The sequence below is a fragment of the Sturnus vulgaris genome, chromosome 11, assembly GCF_052056855.1.
Source record: "Sturnus vulgaris isolate bStuVul1 chromosome 11, bStuVul1.hap1, whole genome shotgun sequence".
Taxonomy (NCBI): domain Eukaryota; kingdom Metazoa; phylum Chordata; class Aves; order Passeriformes; family Sturnidae; genus Sturnus; species Sturnus vulgaris.
Genome location: NC_142253.1, coordinates 5,942,444 through 5,960,621, shown reverse-complemented (window position 1 = coordinate 5,960,621; position 18,178 = coordinate 5,942,444). Strand labels below are relative to the sequence as shown.

Below are 18,178 nucleotides of genomic sequence, written 5' to 3'. Positions count from 1 at the left end.
CAGGATTTCCCCACCAGGGTGGCAGGCAAAAATCTGTGGCTGGGGAGCTGAAGGAACATGTTTATGAAGGGATGCTCAGCACTTCCTACAGCACTGGATATTTTTTTTTCCAAAAACAACATTACAGTCGAGATCATTCCTGTCTGTAGCAGCCTGGCACACCAGATACTATGGCATTTCATGAAAATTTTAGGAGGTGCCTGCAGATTCACAGTGCTCTAAGAACAGAGGTTCACCTTCCCCTTTCACTCCACTCTCTGTGGAGCTCTCCTTCTTCACCTCCCCTACCCCTGGAGCACACAGCAGAGGAAAATATAAGATTTCAAGCTTTGCAAACCTCCAGCCTAAACCAACATCCTGTAAAACTACGAGTTAAAGGCAGGAACACTTCACTTCCAAACCACAAAGGCTGTAATGAGTGTGGTTTAATTGGCTGGTACAAGAGCTGCACAGCCAGAATCAGCAGCTGGCAATGAAATCAGCCCTTCTGCACGGCAGATTGCTAAACTTTTGCCCTTGTCTGCAACGTGGTGTGTCACAGAAGTAATTCAGTACCCACAAAAAGAATTACAAAAGTGTCTAAGAAAAATAAAGTGTAAGCCCAGAACTGGCAATAGACTGGTTTTTTCCCCAAAAGTTTCTAGTTGTTGACTCTACAGTGATGAATTTCTACTATGTGCATATATATAACATCCTCCATAAAAAAACCTGTATATTTTAGGTGTCACTTAAAATCTGGCCCTTTAGAGATACTGATTTTAAGAGGCTCGGTGCATGTTTAAAAATCTCATTATTAGAATTAGAAATTAGATCCTTTGAAAAATCAGTCCCAAGTGACAAAAGTCTCTCTCAAGTGATGATGGCACATTTCCTTGCTTCATTTATTTAATACATCACTCAGCTATTCACACATGTCCAACTTCCCCCTTAGAGGTTTACAAAGCACAGAGCAAGTTAGTTTGCATCTAACTTCAGAACAGCCAGATTAGTAAGGAAGAGGGTTTTACAGCAAAGCCTTCCTTTCATCTGGGGCAAAAAGCTTTCAATCTTGTAAAGCCAATGTAGTAAACTTTCAAGCCAAGGTATTTCACAGAGGTAGCTGGGGCTCACTGCTATCCCCCTTGATGGGGTTAATGGAAGTTTTATAGTTTACACTTTACTTAAAACTACTTAAAACGACCCTGTTCTCAAACAGAGACATGCACATTAGGCAGGGTAAAAAATACATAAAAAATAATAACACAGCCCAAAACCCACATCAACAAGAACTTGAAGGGATTTGTGCATACATATTTTAATTCAAAAAGAGAGGCTAACCTAAATAAAAGAAGAGCAGCACAGATTCATCCTGCAAGCAGCTGAGGAATTGCTGTTATCAGCCTCTTGCTGCTCTGAGATCCTGGGTGCTCACACACAACAGCTTCTGTCTTGGCCAAGGCAAGGCTGAGGCCAGAAGCTGGCACTGCCTTTAGGAGTGCAGCACTGGAGATGAAATGCAGAGCAGGATTTAAACTCCTCAGCTGCTTCAGCTGCAGACCACAGGCACACAGCCCATGCCTTTCTGCTTTTACCTGCACAACTTTATTTTAAATTGGGTCTTGTCCCCAGGGCTCCGTATTAAAGGAGTTGCTCACACAACGAATCAAGAGTCAGAAGCTTTGGACGTGTCAGGACAAATCCCACCAAATGTAAATTGGTGTACTGTACAGATTTATGCTGGCTTACATGGCACTAGAAAGGGGAAAGGCAGTAATTCAAACTGCTGCACAGGCTCCCGACAACAGTGATGATAAGCATTGCTTTTCTAAGGCTGAAAGAAGGTTCTGGCAAGGGAAGATAAATCAAAGCATGTCATCTTTGAAAGAGGAGCAATGCAGGAGCTAAGCCCCAGTGGCTTCACAAACACCCATCTCTTCCCAGTAAAACAGGCTTTGGTGTTATTCAGTACATAAGTTTTGCAACAGTTTTCATTCTAGTTAAAATTGCATGAGGGTTCATTAATTTTAACGCTGTGTGATTTGCCATGCCCATACCTAGGAATGCACCAAACCCTGGAAGTGTTTGCCTGTTGGCAGAGGGATGAGCCCTGCTCACTCAGCCCTGCTGCACAAGTGGGCTGCAGCAGCAGCACTGCCTGTGCTGCCTTTAGACCTGACCTTGCTGAGCTCCAGCAGCTGCCCAGGACCACGTCCCCAGCCAGGCACCCTGGTGTCACTCACCCTCTGAATGCCACCACCGTGCCAAGGACAGGGGACAAAGTGAGACACCAAGGCTGAGGCAGAGCCTGTCCCCTCTCTCGGCTTGTGCAAGCTCACACAGAACGTGGGTCTGTGTTCTCTAAAAATCAAACATCCCCCTCAACGAGAAAAACTTGCTGGTATGCCAATTATGACAAACACTGCTGATCAGGAAACTGAACCTGTGAGCTCAGCTTGCATTTTAAAGGCATTTACTTTTGGTGCATTCTCTTGACCTGAGATATTAAATCAAGCACATTGAGCTAATTTTTTTTTCCAGGTAACGAAGGTGTTTATCAGCACATCTCTGGTGGAATATTAACTCCAGTGTTTTGCTGGGAAAAGGCTGAATTTAATCTGGATTGCAATTGGAGAGCGGGAAAGAAAAAAGGTCAAACGTGGCACCATTACTAAAGAAATGGGTTAATTATCAACCACGGGTATGAAACTGTGGAAATACAGCAGCAGCCCAGTCCTGCTGGTGACAATGCTGGCTGCTGGACAAGCAGAAAGCAATCCAGACTATTTGCAAGAGGAAAGGGATTAAAGCTCTCATGTTGTTACATAACTAAAGAAGCTGGTTCTGAAACAGATATCTGTATCTGCAGGGTATTTGGGGTGCAATGGTTTTATTAGTCAGAGACATCACAACCAGCAAGGCAGGCTTAATGCCCATTAAAAAAATATTTTATGCCTGGTATCAGGGAGCTCTGCAGGGTTCAGAAATGGATCAGACATTTCTTCACATAACAAGAAGAGCCAAAGGCAGCATCTGATATTCCACAAAAGGAAACAAACACTATAAACAAGGTACACAAAGCCTCCAGCTCCCAGGCATAATCCGCCCTCTGCCTACAAGGGACCAGGACACTCCACCAGGAATGGGTTATTCTTCCCAGCAGGCACCTCTTTCTAAAACTAGCCTCTAAAACAGATTATATCAACCAGTATTTGCATCAGGAAAGCAGCTGAGAGAACAGCTCACCTGAGTCTGCTGTGACACATCCTACACCAACATCCGCCAACACGGTCATTTCCAAAACCACTCATAAAAACAAAAACAGAACCCTGAACATTTGTAACTGTTACTTTTTTAACTACCACCACTGAGAAAAAAAACAACACTGTAGCAAAACGTTAAATGGCAAATAAAGGCATAGCTACAAAAAGAAAGTTAAAGCATCACATCGGCCCAAACTTGCCAAAACTGAAGGAATCATAATAGATAAAATAAAGTATTAGAGGAAAAGTGGGTAAAAATAGAAATGCCAGGATATGACATGCCTGGGAGTTATAGAAAAAGCATCTGGATTGTCCTCAGATCCCCTCCTGACTGCTGTCTAACTCGGTAATCATCCCTCTTGAGCAATAGGGTTGTCTCAATGAGCCATGGGGCAACACCGACTTCTTCTCATCTGATGCCATTCGGGGCAAAGCACCTTCCCAGTCAGACTGGGAACAGTTTGTGTCCTGCCCAGACCTGGGCACAGCCCAGAGCCAGGAGCACACGAGGGGACACACACACGACCTTCTGCTTGTGGCCCTGGGGAAGGACCAACCTCCATCCAGGGGAACTGCACCAGAGACACCAAAAACAGCTCTGCAAACTAATGCACTGGTGGAACTCACTCCAGGCAAAAGGAAGAGCACAGAAAGCCTCATCTCAGCATGTCAAGGTTCCAGAAATATAATTTCTGCTTTATTTCTGGAGCCTGCCATTTACTGAGCATTGCTAAGGAGACCCACTTCTCTTCTGCACTCTCTCTCCTTTCACAAGCCCAAATGCCAGGTCTGGCAATGCACCCTCATGAGATACACACTACACAGAGTGCTGCTCTGTGCAGGGCCACCTGAGCACAATGGCATCTTGAAATATTTCTTAAAATAGAAAAGAAAAAAAAACCCTTTCAACAGAGCAATTTTTATTTTTACAGCACTTAGAGCCAACTGCCTGCCTCAGTATCTGGTACCTGCCATGGATGTCCTTTGCTACAGTGACAGCTACAGAGAAGTAGTTGAAAATGTTTAAGCAAAAGATGCTTTGTCATTTTGTGAAGCATTAACACTGCTCAACGCTTTTAAAGGACGTTACAACAACTTGGCTGTGGATCCAGACTATTCAGCTTAAATTATAGATTTTATAATGCTCTGAACATCACTTCTAAAAAGCACAGGCTTTGGAGTGTCTCTCCTCTGCTCACTCCATGGTCCCCAAAGTCTGAACCAGGCAGGTATTTGAGTTTTCAGAGCTAAGCTAAGGCAGGAGAAAATCCCATTCCATAGAAAGCTGAGGAAAACAAACCCGAGCAGCTGCATGTGAAAATTACATGAAGTCCAAAGCCACTGAGAGTGAGCCTTAGGACAGAGAAACAGTCAAGCAAGTGCACAAATGCCTTCCACGTGTTCTGGGTGGAAAGAAACTGAATTTTTTAAAGTCTAACATGGAAATTGCTTTAAGCAATTTGTCATTTTCAATAGAGGTTCTGCAGTAAAAGAGAGATTTCGACAAGTTAAACAACTTCCTACCGGAATGGCTGCATGCAATGTTTAAACTACATCTCACAGACTCCTCAGAAAAGGAGTATTTCTAATTTTGCCATTCAGGAAGACTTTGAAATGTCACTGCTGTTTGATTTGATCAGTGCAGAGGAAATGCTGAGTTGAGAGAAGGGGAAAACAATGCGTTTACCATTCTGTCATTTTTTGAAGCTTGATTCCAAGGCAGCTGTTTGAGCCAGTGCTAAGAAATGCAAATATTGCATCTTTACCTCCAAGAGGGGGACGCTTCAGCCACGTTTCCTGTAAATGTTACAACTTAAAGCTCACCTGGGTATAACAAGGCTTCAATGTTCAATGGCACCTGAAGGAGAACTGAGGCTGAGAGTGCCTTTCAGCTAAACCTGAGCTAGAAAAAATGGTTTTATGGCAAAAAGCCCTCTGCACATGATCCACTACAATGGATCATAATGCTGAAGTCTCTTGTACACCAGGGACTCTGAGGAGAAATAAGTACACAATAAATATTCACCACTGTTTCTGCCACCAGTTCAGACAGCTATCAGCATTCAGCAGTGCTGCTGCTGTGTCCCAGTACTTGAGAGGTCTGTCCTTTGGAGGCCTTGATGAAGTTTTGTTTATCAGCTGGTGATGCTAATGGGAAGCCTTTCCTTAGCCAGAGCTCAGGGAGAGGCAGGATCTGCTTGGAAAAGCCCACAGGTTGCAGAAAGATGCTTGAGGTTTACAAAAGTGGAGTAGCCAGAGCAGAACAGCATAAAAACTCAGCTTTTATTTGTAAAATCTACCTCTGTCTGCAACCAATACAGGAGAAGAGGAACATCAGCTTTAATTAAGCCTGTAATACTGCTAAAAAAGTCCCTAACTTTCTGAAGAAAAGTTTTGAACCTTCCTGTTGAGCACACACCCAGGCCCTGGAGGGCAGGAGGTGCTGCAGGCAGCAGAAACACTCTTTTGTCACAAATCCACCAATGAATTTATTATATCCAGCACACCCTGAGCCAGGCAGCTGATGGAACCTTCCCTGCCAACTCAACTGCATCGTGGAAAAATGCTTGTACTCCCTGCCAGGGGCGAGATCCCATCCGGGCAGCAACTGCTGCACTGAATGAGAGGAGAATACAGCAAATAAAAGATAACTGTGCAATTGAGAGAAGAATTCAGCAAATAAAAGATAACTGTGAGGAACCAGCTTGGGAGCCAGGGCTCCCTTGCTTCCTCAGCATCCTCAGGGGGAGAGCAGGCAGAACCACCACAGCGAGATGCAGTGCCAAGTCACACACTCGGTCTCAGGACTCAGAGCACCACAGTCCCCAGCAGGACTCAGATGAGCAGGCTGAGTTACACAGCAGCTACACTAAATCAATTGGAAATAGGTTTTGGTTAATCCGCTGCAGCCTTTTAATGTTGGGATTGTGACAACTTGCCCGGCTTTTTAGGCAAGCAGCAATTTCCACACCGGTTTAGGCAAGCCTCAGTGCTGATTATAGCATCTTTTACAGACAAGATATGAAAAGCTCTCTGCAATGTGTTACGTTAGCACATGCTTAAATTTAAGCACTCTCATTTTTACTGGGGCTTTTCTCATGTGCAACAACTTCAGCACATCCAAATTTGCCAGTCTGCAATATGACCAAGATATTCTATCCCAGCTCAGAACTATGTAAAAAAAAAAAAAAAACAACTCTTTGTATTTAGCTCCTGGAAAAACTGATACGTGGGTATTTCTAGCATCAACTAATACAACTGGAAAATTGGCAACAGAAAACAAAAAATAAATAGAAAAGTCGCCTTGGTTAGTCCCTAAGCTATGTCTTTTGCAGATAAAAATTTCAGCCTTTGACATGCTTTATATGCACAAATTAAAAAACCAAAAAGCTATAGCTCATTTTATGGAAACACTGTTATGGCAAAGCTCCACCTGAGCAGGACAACCTGGCAATGCAACAAGGGAGCAGCTCCAGCTGGGGCAATTCACTCTTTTCTCCTGTTTTGATGAGGATCTGGGAAGCAGCAGAGCCCCAGAGCACAGCAAGAGGGAGCCAAGATTTGTGGGTCCATGCCCTTGTCACAAACATCCCTTTGTGCTTGGCTTTCTCCCCTCCACCCATCACCTGAGCTCTTCACAGCCCTCACTCCTGTAAACACCAAGGCAGGGACAACTCTCTTGGGTCCATGAACTGCCTGGCACAAGAGAGCCCCAGACTTATCACACCTGACAGACTGACATCATTCATCCAGGTATTCGCCACATTTCCCATCCTCATAAAGGAATGACCTTGTGTTAAAGTGTAACTTCCACCTGCCCCTGGAATGAGAGAGCTCAATGGCATTTTATGGCCTTTAACATGCCACAGACCTCTGTGCACCACGAAACTGGGCACCTTTCCGAGATAAAGTTTATAGGTGTACTCTGGATTTCCCTCCTCCACGCTCGGAATGACTCACAGGGGCCACACAAAGGTCCAGGTAGCAGCTGACCCCAGTATTTGTCAGGAAAAGGGAACCTGGATCTTCTTCAGCAGCTGCATCACATAACCTGAAAGCCACTGAGGTCTCATGAACAAAACATCTTTCAAAATCAACATGTTTCTGCAGATGATTTACAGGACAAGTATCACCGAAACAGTTTCACCACAGGAACACCACAGTGGTGATTTTCACTGTTTTTACAGGATCAGAGGCTGCCTGTGCATCTCGTGATGAGATAATGTGCATGGGAACTGTTCTCAGCCATAATGGTGGTGGTTTCAGACTCTTCCTTTTCAGCTCCCCAATAGCTGTGCCAACAACAAATCTTAGCATTCGTGGTGAAATCCATGGCTCTGGAGCTGCTGAAATCGTGGGATTAGTTTCCATTAAAAAGGAAAAATTAAGAGTGAAGAAAAGAACATTCTGGGACTCTCCACTGAAGCAGCATTTGACAATATGGATGCTAAAGTGAAAAAGTTATATATATATATATATTCATAATGTACACACCAGTCACAGTCTCACCCAAAAATTCAGACTATTTTTATGGGTGACACAATATTTTCACAAGCTCCTCCTCTTGGACTGGGTGCAGGCTGTGTAGATATAAAATTTTCCCTTATATGTAACCTCACCGAGCAGCCAACCCTTGGATCAGCACAGCCCTGATATCCTCAGTGCCCATCTGGATTTTGCCCAGAGCAGTTCCACGCCTCTCACAGAAAGCCAGAGACAGACAGTGGGGGTTTAATTGCCTTGCTCCACCTGTAGCAAACAAAGCTTCCTGCAATGAGGGATTTATAGACTGTAGCTTGGTCCAGACAAAAATAGCTCCACGTGAAACTGGGGAACAATCTCAGCATGCTCATATCTCTTCATTAAAAAAAAAAAAATAAAAGGAAAGCCACGGTACGTGCAAAAAAGCATTTGGCAGCTCAGATCTCCACTTGGGAACAGTTTGATTCATAAAAGCAGACGGTAGGTGACAGGGAGGACTCCACAGTGCACACAGACTACACAAAAGTTAACAAAACACTATATACCATTGCTAAGCAAGTTTGGTATTTGCACATCAAACAAACACACAGCGTTTGCTAGGGTACCACCAGAAGACAATCTAACAACAACAAAGCAAGCCATCCCCTCCCAATAAGTAAACAACTTACTGATTTTATTCAGAAACAACAGATCGTGTGATCCTCAGAGTCCCTGCTGAGCAGCAGCAGAACCTCTGGACTTGTTCATGCAGTCAGGCTGCTCCTCTAAACCACCACCAGAGCACATGGAGAAGATATTCTATATTAGTCACTTCATTGTTTAAGGAAAAATGCATACCAGGGAAAAGAGAAGGACACAATTCTTTGTTTTGCATCAGACTAATGCCTCTTTTGCCCACAGCACAGGGAGAGAACAAAGCCTGGGCTGGACCAGTGGCTGCCAAAGCCCCATCAGGTGTCCTGCCCCCAGTGCTTGTCCCCAGGCAGCAGCACTGCAAAGAGGAGACAGCTTGGAGACAGCATTTCCCCAAATTCAGCCAAACTGCAGCTTCTCATCCCCCCAGCTCATCGGGATCAGCTCCCCCAGGGCTGTGCTCTGCCACTGTCCCCCACTGTCCCCCACTGTCCCTGTGCCACTCAGGGGAGCCACGCACTGTCCTGGGACAGCACGAGTTATTTCAGGCACCACATCCAAGCAGAATATTCAACAGTAAAGCTGCATCAAAACCACAGAACGGTTCTGGTTGGAAGGGACCTTAAAGATGATTCAGTTCTGACACCTCCTGCCATGGCAGGGACACTTTCCACTGTCCCAGGCTGCTCCAAGTCCTGCCCAGCCTGGCCTTGGGCACTTCCAGGGATCCAGGGGCAGCCACAGCTGCTCTGGGCACCCTGTGCCAGGGTCTTCCCACCCTCACCCATTCAGGGAAGAACTTGTTCCTTGTATGTAACCTAACCTCGCCCTTTTTCAGCTTGAAGTCATCCCCTTATCACTACATACCTTTGTAAAAGTCCCTCTCCAGAACAACATGGGCTGGACTGCTGTGGGACTGGGGACAGTCACCAGCTGGGAAGAGCCATTCTGCTCCTGGCAGGTCCTGCAGAAAACACCCAGCCTGGCTTTGGAGACAGCCTCAGTATGAAGAACTGCACTAGTGACCAGGGAAACTCTTCCCCAACCCCCAGCTTTTGGTACCATTTCTGTATCTCCTGCTGCTCTCTCCATCTCTCCTCCAGCTATCCCTGGCTTCCCACAAAGCTCCAGTGAATTGCTCCAAGCCCCAGGAACCTCCACCTGTACCCCTGCTGTTTAAATTGCTAATTTGGAGCTCTAGCTGTGCCTTTGGGAAAGCAGGAGGATGAGCATGTTCCTTGCTATTTTTAAGAAAAGTCATTTCGCAGTTATTCTGCAGCCCAGCTCCTCACCTGTCCAGTTCAGCCTGTTTGGGAAGTAACTTTCCTCTCTTATTCATCAAAAAAACTCTGAGACATCTGTGTCTGTCATCAGTTTGGTCTAACACCCACTTAGTGCAGGATCTGTACCACTGGAATAAGACAGGTTGAACATCAAAGTTGGGGTTTTTTTAAAGTACACAGTATCTGCCCAGCTTTGTTTGTGTTGAGGGAGTGGCTGGATTTTAGGCAGCTTTTTTTCAAAGGCATTTTCTTAATAACTAAATGAAAAACCCAGAGTTGAGGTTTTCCTCTAAAAAACAAGTCAGAGATTAAGGATATGAAGAAAGAAGTCAGTCTCTTCCCACTCTAATTGTACTGAGACACTGACTTGAGGGCTCCAAAATTACAGATGTGTAATCCAAGACAATGAACTCTTTACTGAAGGATTAGCAAACCATGCAAAACTGATTCCTTATTCAAATGCCTTGCAACTGTAAGGGCATCTGTTCCACTTTGCAAGTCATCCCAAAGGCTTTGTTTGTTTTGATTTCCTGTTCCATTATGAAGACAGGGCACTTTGCATTATTTTCACGCCGTGTAGTAAGCATTATTGTTTAGTCTAATAAGGGACAGTTAATGAAATTCAATCAATATTTTTTGAAACCTTATTTTTCTTTTCAGTTATGATACAAGCCCTCACAACCATAAAAACTAGAACTGCTTTTAGCCAAAAGCCAAGTGTGCAAAAAACATTACCCAAAACATCAGGAACTGAAGAAAAACTGTTTTGTTTCTCCAAGGTCTACTAGGGGCAGTTAAAAAATCTGTAGGTTTAAATAATATTACTAACATGAAACAGTTTAGCATAAATGATGCCAGTTGGGGCTGGGGACTAACAGACAGCATGATGCCATCATTCCAGCTTGAAGCAATGGAATAGTTCTGGAAACCATTTAAAATGTCACAAGAGGAAGGGTGGATCTCAATAAAAATATCCCATTTACTGTGAGCCATACTGCTCCTGCATGGCCAAGACAGACTCTGGCCCACCTATTTGGTTCAGAAGGAAAAGCAAAAAATTACAATTAAGGGGGAAAAAAAAAAGAAATATCCCAATCTTCCAACATACCAGTGCAATGCAAAAGCTGCCAAACTGCTCTGGAAGCAGTCAGCCCCTTCCACAGCTCTCCCAGATCAGGAGATAAAGTCTGGATGATAGCCTAGGCTTACATTTGTTTCCCAACACCAGATCCTCGCAGGAAGCCCCGGACTGAAGCCATCAAAGGCACCGATTAAAGGCACTGACTCTGTGGATCCCTCTGGGCTGCCAGCTCTGAGCCCCTACCTGTCAAAGCACTGCAACAGCTACAAACACAGAGCCAAACATCAACACAGGAAACAAAACACCGAGTGTGAGAGAGACAGGGAAAACGATGATAGTGGTGAAAATGATGTTTCTGCAGGCTCAGCAGTGCTGTCACTCACTGAGAAGCTGCTGCTGCTTCCCCTGTCCTGCAGGAGATGCCTCTGGTGACAGGGACAGGGAGCGAGGAGATCTTCAGAGATCATGGAGGGGATGGCACAGCCCTGTGCCCTTGGTGCTAAAAGGTCACTTCATACTCGGTTTCTAAAAGGCAAAAATAAATCTTTTCCACAGCTGAGCTAGAGAAAAGCTCTGGAGAAATATGGATCAGGAGGATGTGCATTTTAGTGCTCCAGGAACTGAGATGTGGAGCTGGAAGGAGCTCAGACAGGATGCAGAAGTCTGAGTACCAGCTCTCCAAGTACCACTGAGTGCTCACAGCAAGGATCCCTACCTTCAATTAACATTTTGCCTCAAATTCTTCAGAGTCCTTCTATAAATTCATGGCACTTGCTCTTACAGAACCACTACTCTGTGCTTTTCACCAAGAAATTTAAGTTACTTGCAGCACACAAAGATCAAAACCAAATGCCTTGATTTACAAGTTCCAGTCAAAGTCAGAGGAAGTGTGAAAAAAAAAAAAAGCAAACACCTGAAATAACTAGCAGGCATAGCTCGTGTCTGGAGCTAAGTAAAGGAATGCAAATAAAAAACTTGGCCAATTATTTTTAAAAACCTCAAAAGAGGTCCCCAAGATCCTGTCCTTGCCCACAGCCCAGGCCCTGCAATTGCAATAGAAAAAGCCTTTGAGGCAGCAGCATCTTCTCAGCTTCCACATTACTTCAAACTGAGCCATGCTGAAATCTAATGAGAGAGGGCTCAAATCATCAGTTCTGCACAGCCACAAAAGCGCTGCTCTGAATATCTTTACACCTTAATGCAGCTGCCCGGGGGCAAATGTTTCCCTGTGCAGGCACACACTGCCAAAAGGAGCGAGTGTGTTTCTCAGGCATCAGATCAAGAGATACAGGAACAGCCAGAAGAGATGCATGAATGATCACAGCCTGAGCTGAACCAGAAGAAAGTGACAATCCCAAACCCAGGAATGCAAGGAGCTACTGCTGGTTTGGCTTTGGCTTTCAAACCTGTTAAAAAAAAAGTTCTTACATTTCTAACATGGAAGATGAATCTTAAATCTCACAATAGCAGGTCAATAATTCACTCATGCAGGAGTTGTAACTCGGTCTTAAAAACATGGAACAACACGAAGGATGGTGTTAACATCTTATTTTGCAATGGTGCTGAATGACTGCTCATAATTAGACCATAATTGTGATTTAATCACTCTGTGATCTGACTGGCCATAAAGAGGGAGCCAGGAGTCCCATCTCAATGGTGGAAAGATTAACTTTATTGTGGAATGCATAAGCCCCTTTCATGCCATTAAAAGTATCACATTAATTCCTGGAAATTTTTATAACGGGCACAATGTGGCTCTTGGGCTCTCTTGTCCATCTCTGGGGTGCTACTCCGTGGCTCAGGAGAGGATGGATGACTGCTCTGCCACGAGCAGAACCAACTTCTAAATCCTGGCAAGTTCTACACTGTAAATTCAGGCACAATAAAGATAAGGTCTTCCTCAAGGCAGTATTTTAATACAAGACATACACATTTCATGACTACTAAGCGCAGCACTTCTTTAAATACTTCTTTAAAGAAAGAAGACTACTGATCTGTAGCAAAATATGCTCTAAGAAAGAGATTCTGCTTTTTTTTCATTTTACATTTCATTCACGACTACTCCAACTGCCAGAGTTGAAAACAGGCCTTATAAATCTAGAATACAAGAACATCCCCCAGGTTTATAGATGACAAAATTGCTTTCTCTCCACTTGAAACTCACCTGGGCCTGAAAAGAATTTGGGTCAGATGGAGAAATGACTGAGAGACTTCACCGTGCAAGCAACTGGCACTGAGCTAGCAGAGACTGCAGGAAAACACTTTTTGGAGCTCATGCTGCAGAGGTAAACTGGGAACAGCAAGAGCTCACTCTCTAAACAGCCTCTCCCTTTGCTGGCCCAGCACATCAGTCCCGAGCTCTGCTCCAGACAGGCACCAGCACTCACTGCCCAGCGTCTGCAATGCCAGGCACGGGCACGGAGTGTGGGATGTTCAGCATCACCACTCACAAAGTGACACTCTGCTTCCCTGTGCTTGCTAAACCACCAAACACGCAGGAATTTACAGATGCATCAACTCTTCCTTCTTTTTTTTTTTTTTTTTTTTTTTTTAACGTTTTACAAAAAAACATCCCAAAATAACAAACAGAAATTATCTCATGAGCTCTCTCAGGAAAATAAAATATTCACATAGCAGCTCACATAAACTTTTTGAAAGAAGCTGGTTTTGGTCACAGTAATAAATGTAACTGAGTTTAACATCTCATGTACAGCAAATGCCAGCCTGACATTGAAGCATTGAGTCACTGCACTGTATTTCAGAATTTATCTTAGGGTCCAGTTAATGTTTGACAAGAAACAAATGCAGCTGATAGCACTGGGTAAACAGTGACTGTTTCTGCTTGGGATCACGCCTGCTCCTGCCCTGTACAGGGCTAAAAAAATCCCCACCAGCACCTTCCTACCGTGGGATCATCCCAGCTGCAAAGTCCTATCAAAATTATTAATTGCATAAACTGCTCTCAGCACCTCCTGCTTGCAAAGCAATTGCTCATTAGGAGCTTGGGATTATGAGAGTTTTTTAGGGAAGCAAAGCATTGAAATGAGAACTAAAGAACCAATTTAAATATAAATTTACAAGCATATTAACTTTGACAGTTTCCCATACCAAGCATCTGGCTTGGTGTGGTTTGACACAGGTCATCGAACCAAGGAGCAAAAAGCCCTGGAAATCTCTGAATGTGCCCATCTCTCACTGAGGGAGAATGAAAACCCAGATACCCTGCCTCAAACAAAACATGGTCCATTTTTTATAGATACAGCCTTAATTCTTCTCTTTTGGAGGATGGCACAACAAACTTCTATTGTGCTGGACTCTGTTAACCAAGACCCCTGAGAAGAAATGGTGAGCCCAGTTTTATAACTGATCTATCCAATGCAATCAATGATCAATTTATCTAAGCGAGCTATTTTGACAAATGTGAAATGTATTCAAGGAAGCTACAATATTCACAGTACAGTTGGGAAATCAGCTGTATGTTAAGGCAATGCCAGCTTTACACTAGAATATGTGACCACTGCTCCTATAATTCAACCTATTAATTCCATACTCTCTGACCAAGTAATAATAAAAATGTATTTATTAACTCCACAGAAGTTAATTGCCAATTTCATCAGAACTTAGGCACAGATGTAAGATGGAAACAGTCAGTCATAAAAGCACTACATGTTAACTGAGTTTTTTTCACACATTTGACAGTTCTGAAAGTTACTAAGATGCATGGCAGCAAGATTCTTCCTCTCTCTCCTCCAAAACAGGCAACTACAATAGCACAGTTTTATTCTCAAATGTGATAGCAAAAAAGGGTGCATAAGGGGAAAAGGAAGGGAAAGCTCCATTAAAGTTCTTTAGCCTTCTTCACTCCTCCTCCCAGGGTAAGCAAAAGATCAAGAAATCCCATATGACCAGTATTAAATACCAGTATTCCCATTAAGATATTTCACAGAGGTTCCTCCTTCTTGTACTTACTTTACGAACTTACCACTCACAAAAGCAAGAAAAAATATTGCACATGAACCTGTAAGTCTACAAACACTGGTTTAATGACAAAGCCCATGCACAGCCTACATTTCACATCCTAGTCTCTTTCACCAACTGCAAGGTCAGAACCGTTATTTTCTCTGCTCATGTTTGCAGATGACTGACTTATAGTAAATTTCCTGTTTTTCCAGCCTTGTAAATGTCATACAAAACAGACAGGCAATAAAATGTATACATTTCCAGCTTAATATTGCCCCAGCACTTCGGCACCAATCAGTTAGAGACTAGGAAAAGAGTTAGGAGGAGGAAAACCATAGTTAAAAACATGTAAACAATCTTATCTGCACACTCCTTTGCTGTCTGCTCTAGTGCCACACACTTCCTGTTGAATGACAGTTGCCATTCCCATAATCATATTTTTAATCAACACAGAAGTAATGCATTTTAATTAAAATACTCTCCTTTTCTATGCTTATGATTCTGACACATGAGGGAGATCCCTGCTTTGCACAGAGCAGCATGCAGATGCCAGGCTATCATTGATAGGCACAGGGAACTGCTTTCCAGACCACAAAAATATTTAGTGATTTAAAAACCAAATATTTATTTCTATTCCACATTCTTGGCTAAAAAAGCATTTTTTAAAAATATCAAGAAAGAAAAAAAAATAGAACTACAATCCCACGGTAACCAAGGGCTTGGTTCTCAGCTCTAGATAGGAATAGTCCAAGGTTTAAGCGCCTGCTCTGACTTAGAGACAGGTTTTGAATCCTTTTCTCCCAATTTCCAGGTAAACCCAACCAACATGCTAAAACTCAGCTCTCTACCCATTCTTTTGACCATACCCTGGAGCTGAGACACATTTACCACCAAGTTCTGTCATTTTCAGTTTATTCCCAGGACATGTTTTATTTATACTAACTCATGTTTCCAAAACAACAAAAAGTTTGATCACAAATTGTTTGGTCGGGAAGGGTTTTATACACATCTTCCTTCATCCACCAACACCGATCACATTGCAACACCACAAGCTGTATTTCAATACTTCTGCTAAAACAATCAGTATGTAAAAAAAACCCTCTGCCTAATTTCCTCATACTTTTCTTCATGCTTTTCTCCCCCTCCCAGTTGGGCAGGGAAACCAGCAGGCTGAGTTTCCCTCACCACTTCCCAGTGAAGTGAACGCAGCAGGGAAAACAGGCATTTGTTTAAGAAAAACTAGGGTTTTTTTGAGTTTGACAGTGTTTGCTGGAATGTTGCTACTGAGTCCCGGAAGGGACTAACAAGTCTCTGTGGTTTGGTGGAGGAGCTCCGGGGCAGGTGGTGGAGGGGGAGTGCCCAGGGCTCAGCTCCTCTCCGACACCCCTTGGCTGTGATGTGCTCTGGCTCCCGAGGTTTGAAGGATGGCTGTGAAACAAGCGCCTGCAGCCCTTCATCTCAGCTCATCAGTGATCCCAGGGACAACATTTCAGGTGACAGTCCTGCCAGCTGGCCAGAAATCCTGTCTGCAGCTACCAGCTGGGTTGAACGAAGTACAGGGAAAAAAAAAAACCCTCGCATCACAAGGCAGAGCGAAACCCCCTCTTTTAGGATGCACGCGGCTGGATGACAAATATAAACTTTCTCCTAAGGAATCTCTCGGGCAACACGAAGAAAACTTCCCTTCCTTCCTGCACTTGGAGCTGACCTCGGGGTGCTCCTCCACCTCTCCCACCTCCGGCTGTCCAGCTGCAGTCCTGCTCCTCCTGCCCATCCAGCCAGCCTCGGTGGCTGCGGCAGCACCAACAGTTTTTTGGCACTGAATGGAAGTCCTGCCCTGGAAATCACAAGCCCATTAGCCAGGCCTGTTAGCTAACCTGTTGAGCGACTGTTGAATGTACACGGATGTGAAGTGGCATCTTTTTAATCCAGCATGGGAGGACTCTTCCTATCCTCTTCCTCAGCCAAACAGGAGAGCTACCTGTCTGTTCCTTCACCTGTGCACTGCAGGGCTGGCAGCACGGCTGTGCCCTCACCTAGGGCAAACCAGGGGGAAAAAAGGTAAATCTGAGCAGCCTTTCAGCCAGAGAGGGAAGATGCAGGACGGCCCAAGCTTTTTCTTCCCACGCTGGCAGCCGGCAAACACGCGCTGCACTTTTAGAACAAGACTCCGCTAATCACTCAGCAGCTCCAAAGGATGCTCAGCTGCTGGAGGAGGGGATCCCTGCCCCATTCCCCCAGCAGTGAAGCTCCCTCAGCCTCTCCAAGGGTCAGCCGGACACCGAGCTCCCCCGGACAAGCGCGGGTTCCCCGCAGGGAGCGCTGGCGGCTCCGCGGTGCCTTTGGGAAAGTCTCACGCAATTGCTCGCTGCGCTTAGCGCAGGGCAGGGGCTGCGGGGCGGCCGCAGCCGGCTCCGGACCAGGAGCTGCCTGCGCATCAGTGCCCTCGCAGAAAGTGCGCACACGCCTGGGTGCATCGGCACCCGCGTCCGCGCCTCCGTCGGGGCCCTGCACTGCCCCGAAGGGCTGATGTTCGCCACCCCCGGCACCGCACTCGCCCGCGGCCACCCAGCCCCGCACTCCCCGCGGGATGCGCGGAGAGGGTCGCCCCCGTCCCGCCGCGTCCCCCTCGCACCTTGTCGGACGGCTTTCACCACGATGGGGTCCTTGCAGCTCCGGATCACTTCCAGCACGTCGTAGCGCGGCAGCCCCGACACGCGGACCCCCTGCACCTCCAGCAGCAGCTCGCCCTCGCTCAGCGCAGCCTCGCCGTCCCCCACCGCCGCGCCCGCGTACGGGAACTCGCCGTGCTCCGCGCCGCCCAGCAGGGCGAAGCCCAGCTGCCCGCCGGGCCCGCGGGTCAGCGCGCACTGCCGCACCCGGCTGGACCAGTGGTTCTTCTTCTGCACGACCCGCGACATGGCGCTGCGCGTCCCTGCGCGCCCGCGGAGCGCGCTCGGCAGGTGCGAGGGGGCGCGGACCCGCCGCCCGCTCAGGCCATCACCGCCCGCACGGCTCCGCGCCCGCGGAGGGCGCGCACCGCCTCCCGCCCGCCCCTCCGCGCCGTCCCTTCTCCCCTCTTAGTCAGAAAAAAAAAAAATTTAAAAATTAAAAAATAAATTTAAAGCGCTGAAAAAAAAAGCAAATCCGGCAGCCGCACGGTGTTGCCGCCCCTCTCCGCGGGCGCTGCGCGGGACGCGGAGCCTTTCGGGCGATACAAAGCGCCGCTTGTTTTGTTCCAGTTCGGTCCGTCCCGCTCCGCCGCGCTCCGCGCCGCCGGCGCAGGCGCCCTGGCACGGCCCGCCCCGGTACGGCCCGGCCCCCGCTCCCCGCCCCGCCCCGGCACGGCCCGGCACGGCCCCCGCCCGCTCCCCGCCCCCGGTCCGGCCCCCGCCCGATCCCCGCTCCCCGCCCCCGGCACGGCTCGGCCGGCTCGGTCCCCCCGCCCCACGTGCGGCCCCGGCTCCTCCCCGCTCCCACCGACAACTTTCCCGAAGGGA

At 46.3% G+C, this 18,178-nt stretch overlaps 1 protein-coding gene across 19 annotated transcripts in view; it reads right to left on the bottom strand.

Moving 5' to 3' along the window:
• Positions 1-17,614, bottom strand: part of MAGI1 (membrane associated guanylate kinase, WW and PDZ domain containing 1) — a 329,749-nt gene extending 312,135 nt beyond the window's left edge. For all 19 annotated transcript variants that reach the window (XM_088171296.1, XM_088171298.1, XM_088171299.1 and 16 more), the window contains exon 1: positions 17,314-17,614. In XM_088171296.1, the coding sequence (XP_088027422.1) occupies positions 17,314-17,599 (286 nt within the window). In that variant the 5' untranslated portion in view covers positions 17,600-17,614. The remainder of the gene's footprint in view (positions 1-17,313) is intronic.
• Positions 17,615-18,178: the final 564 nt, after the last annotated feature.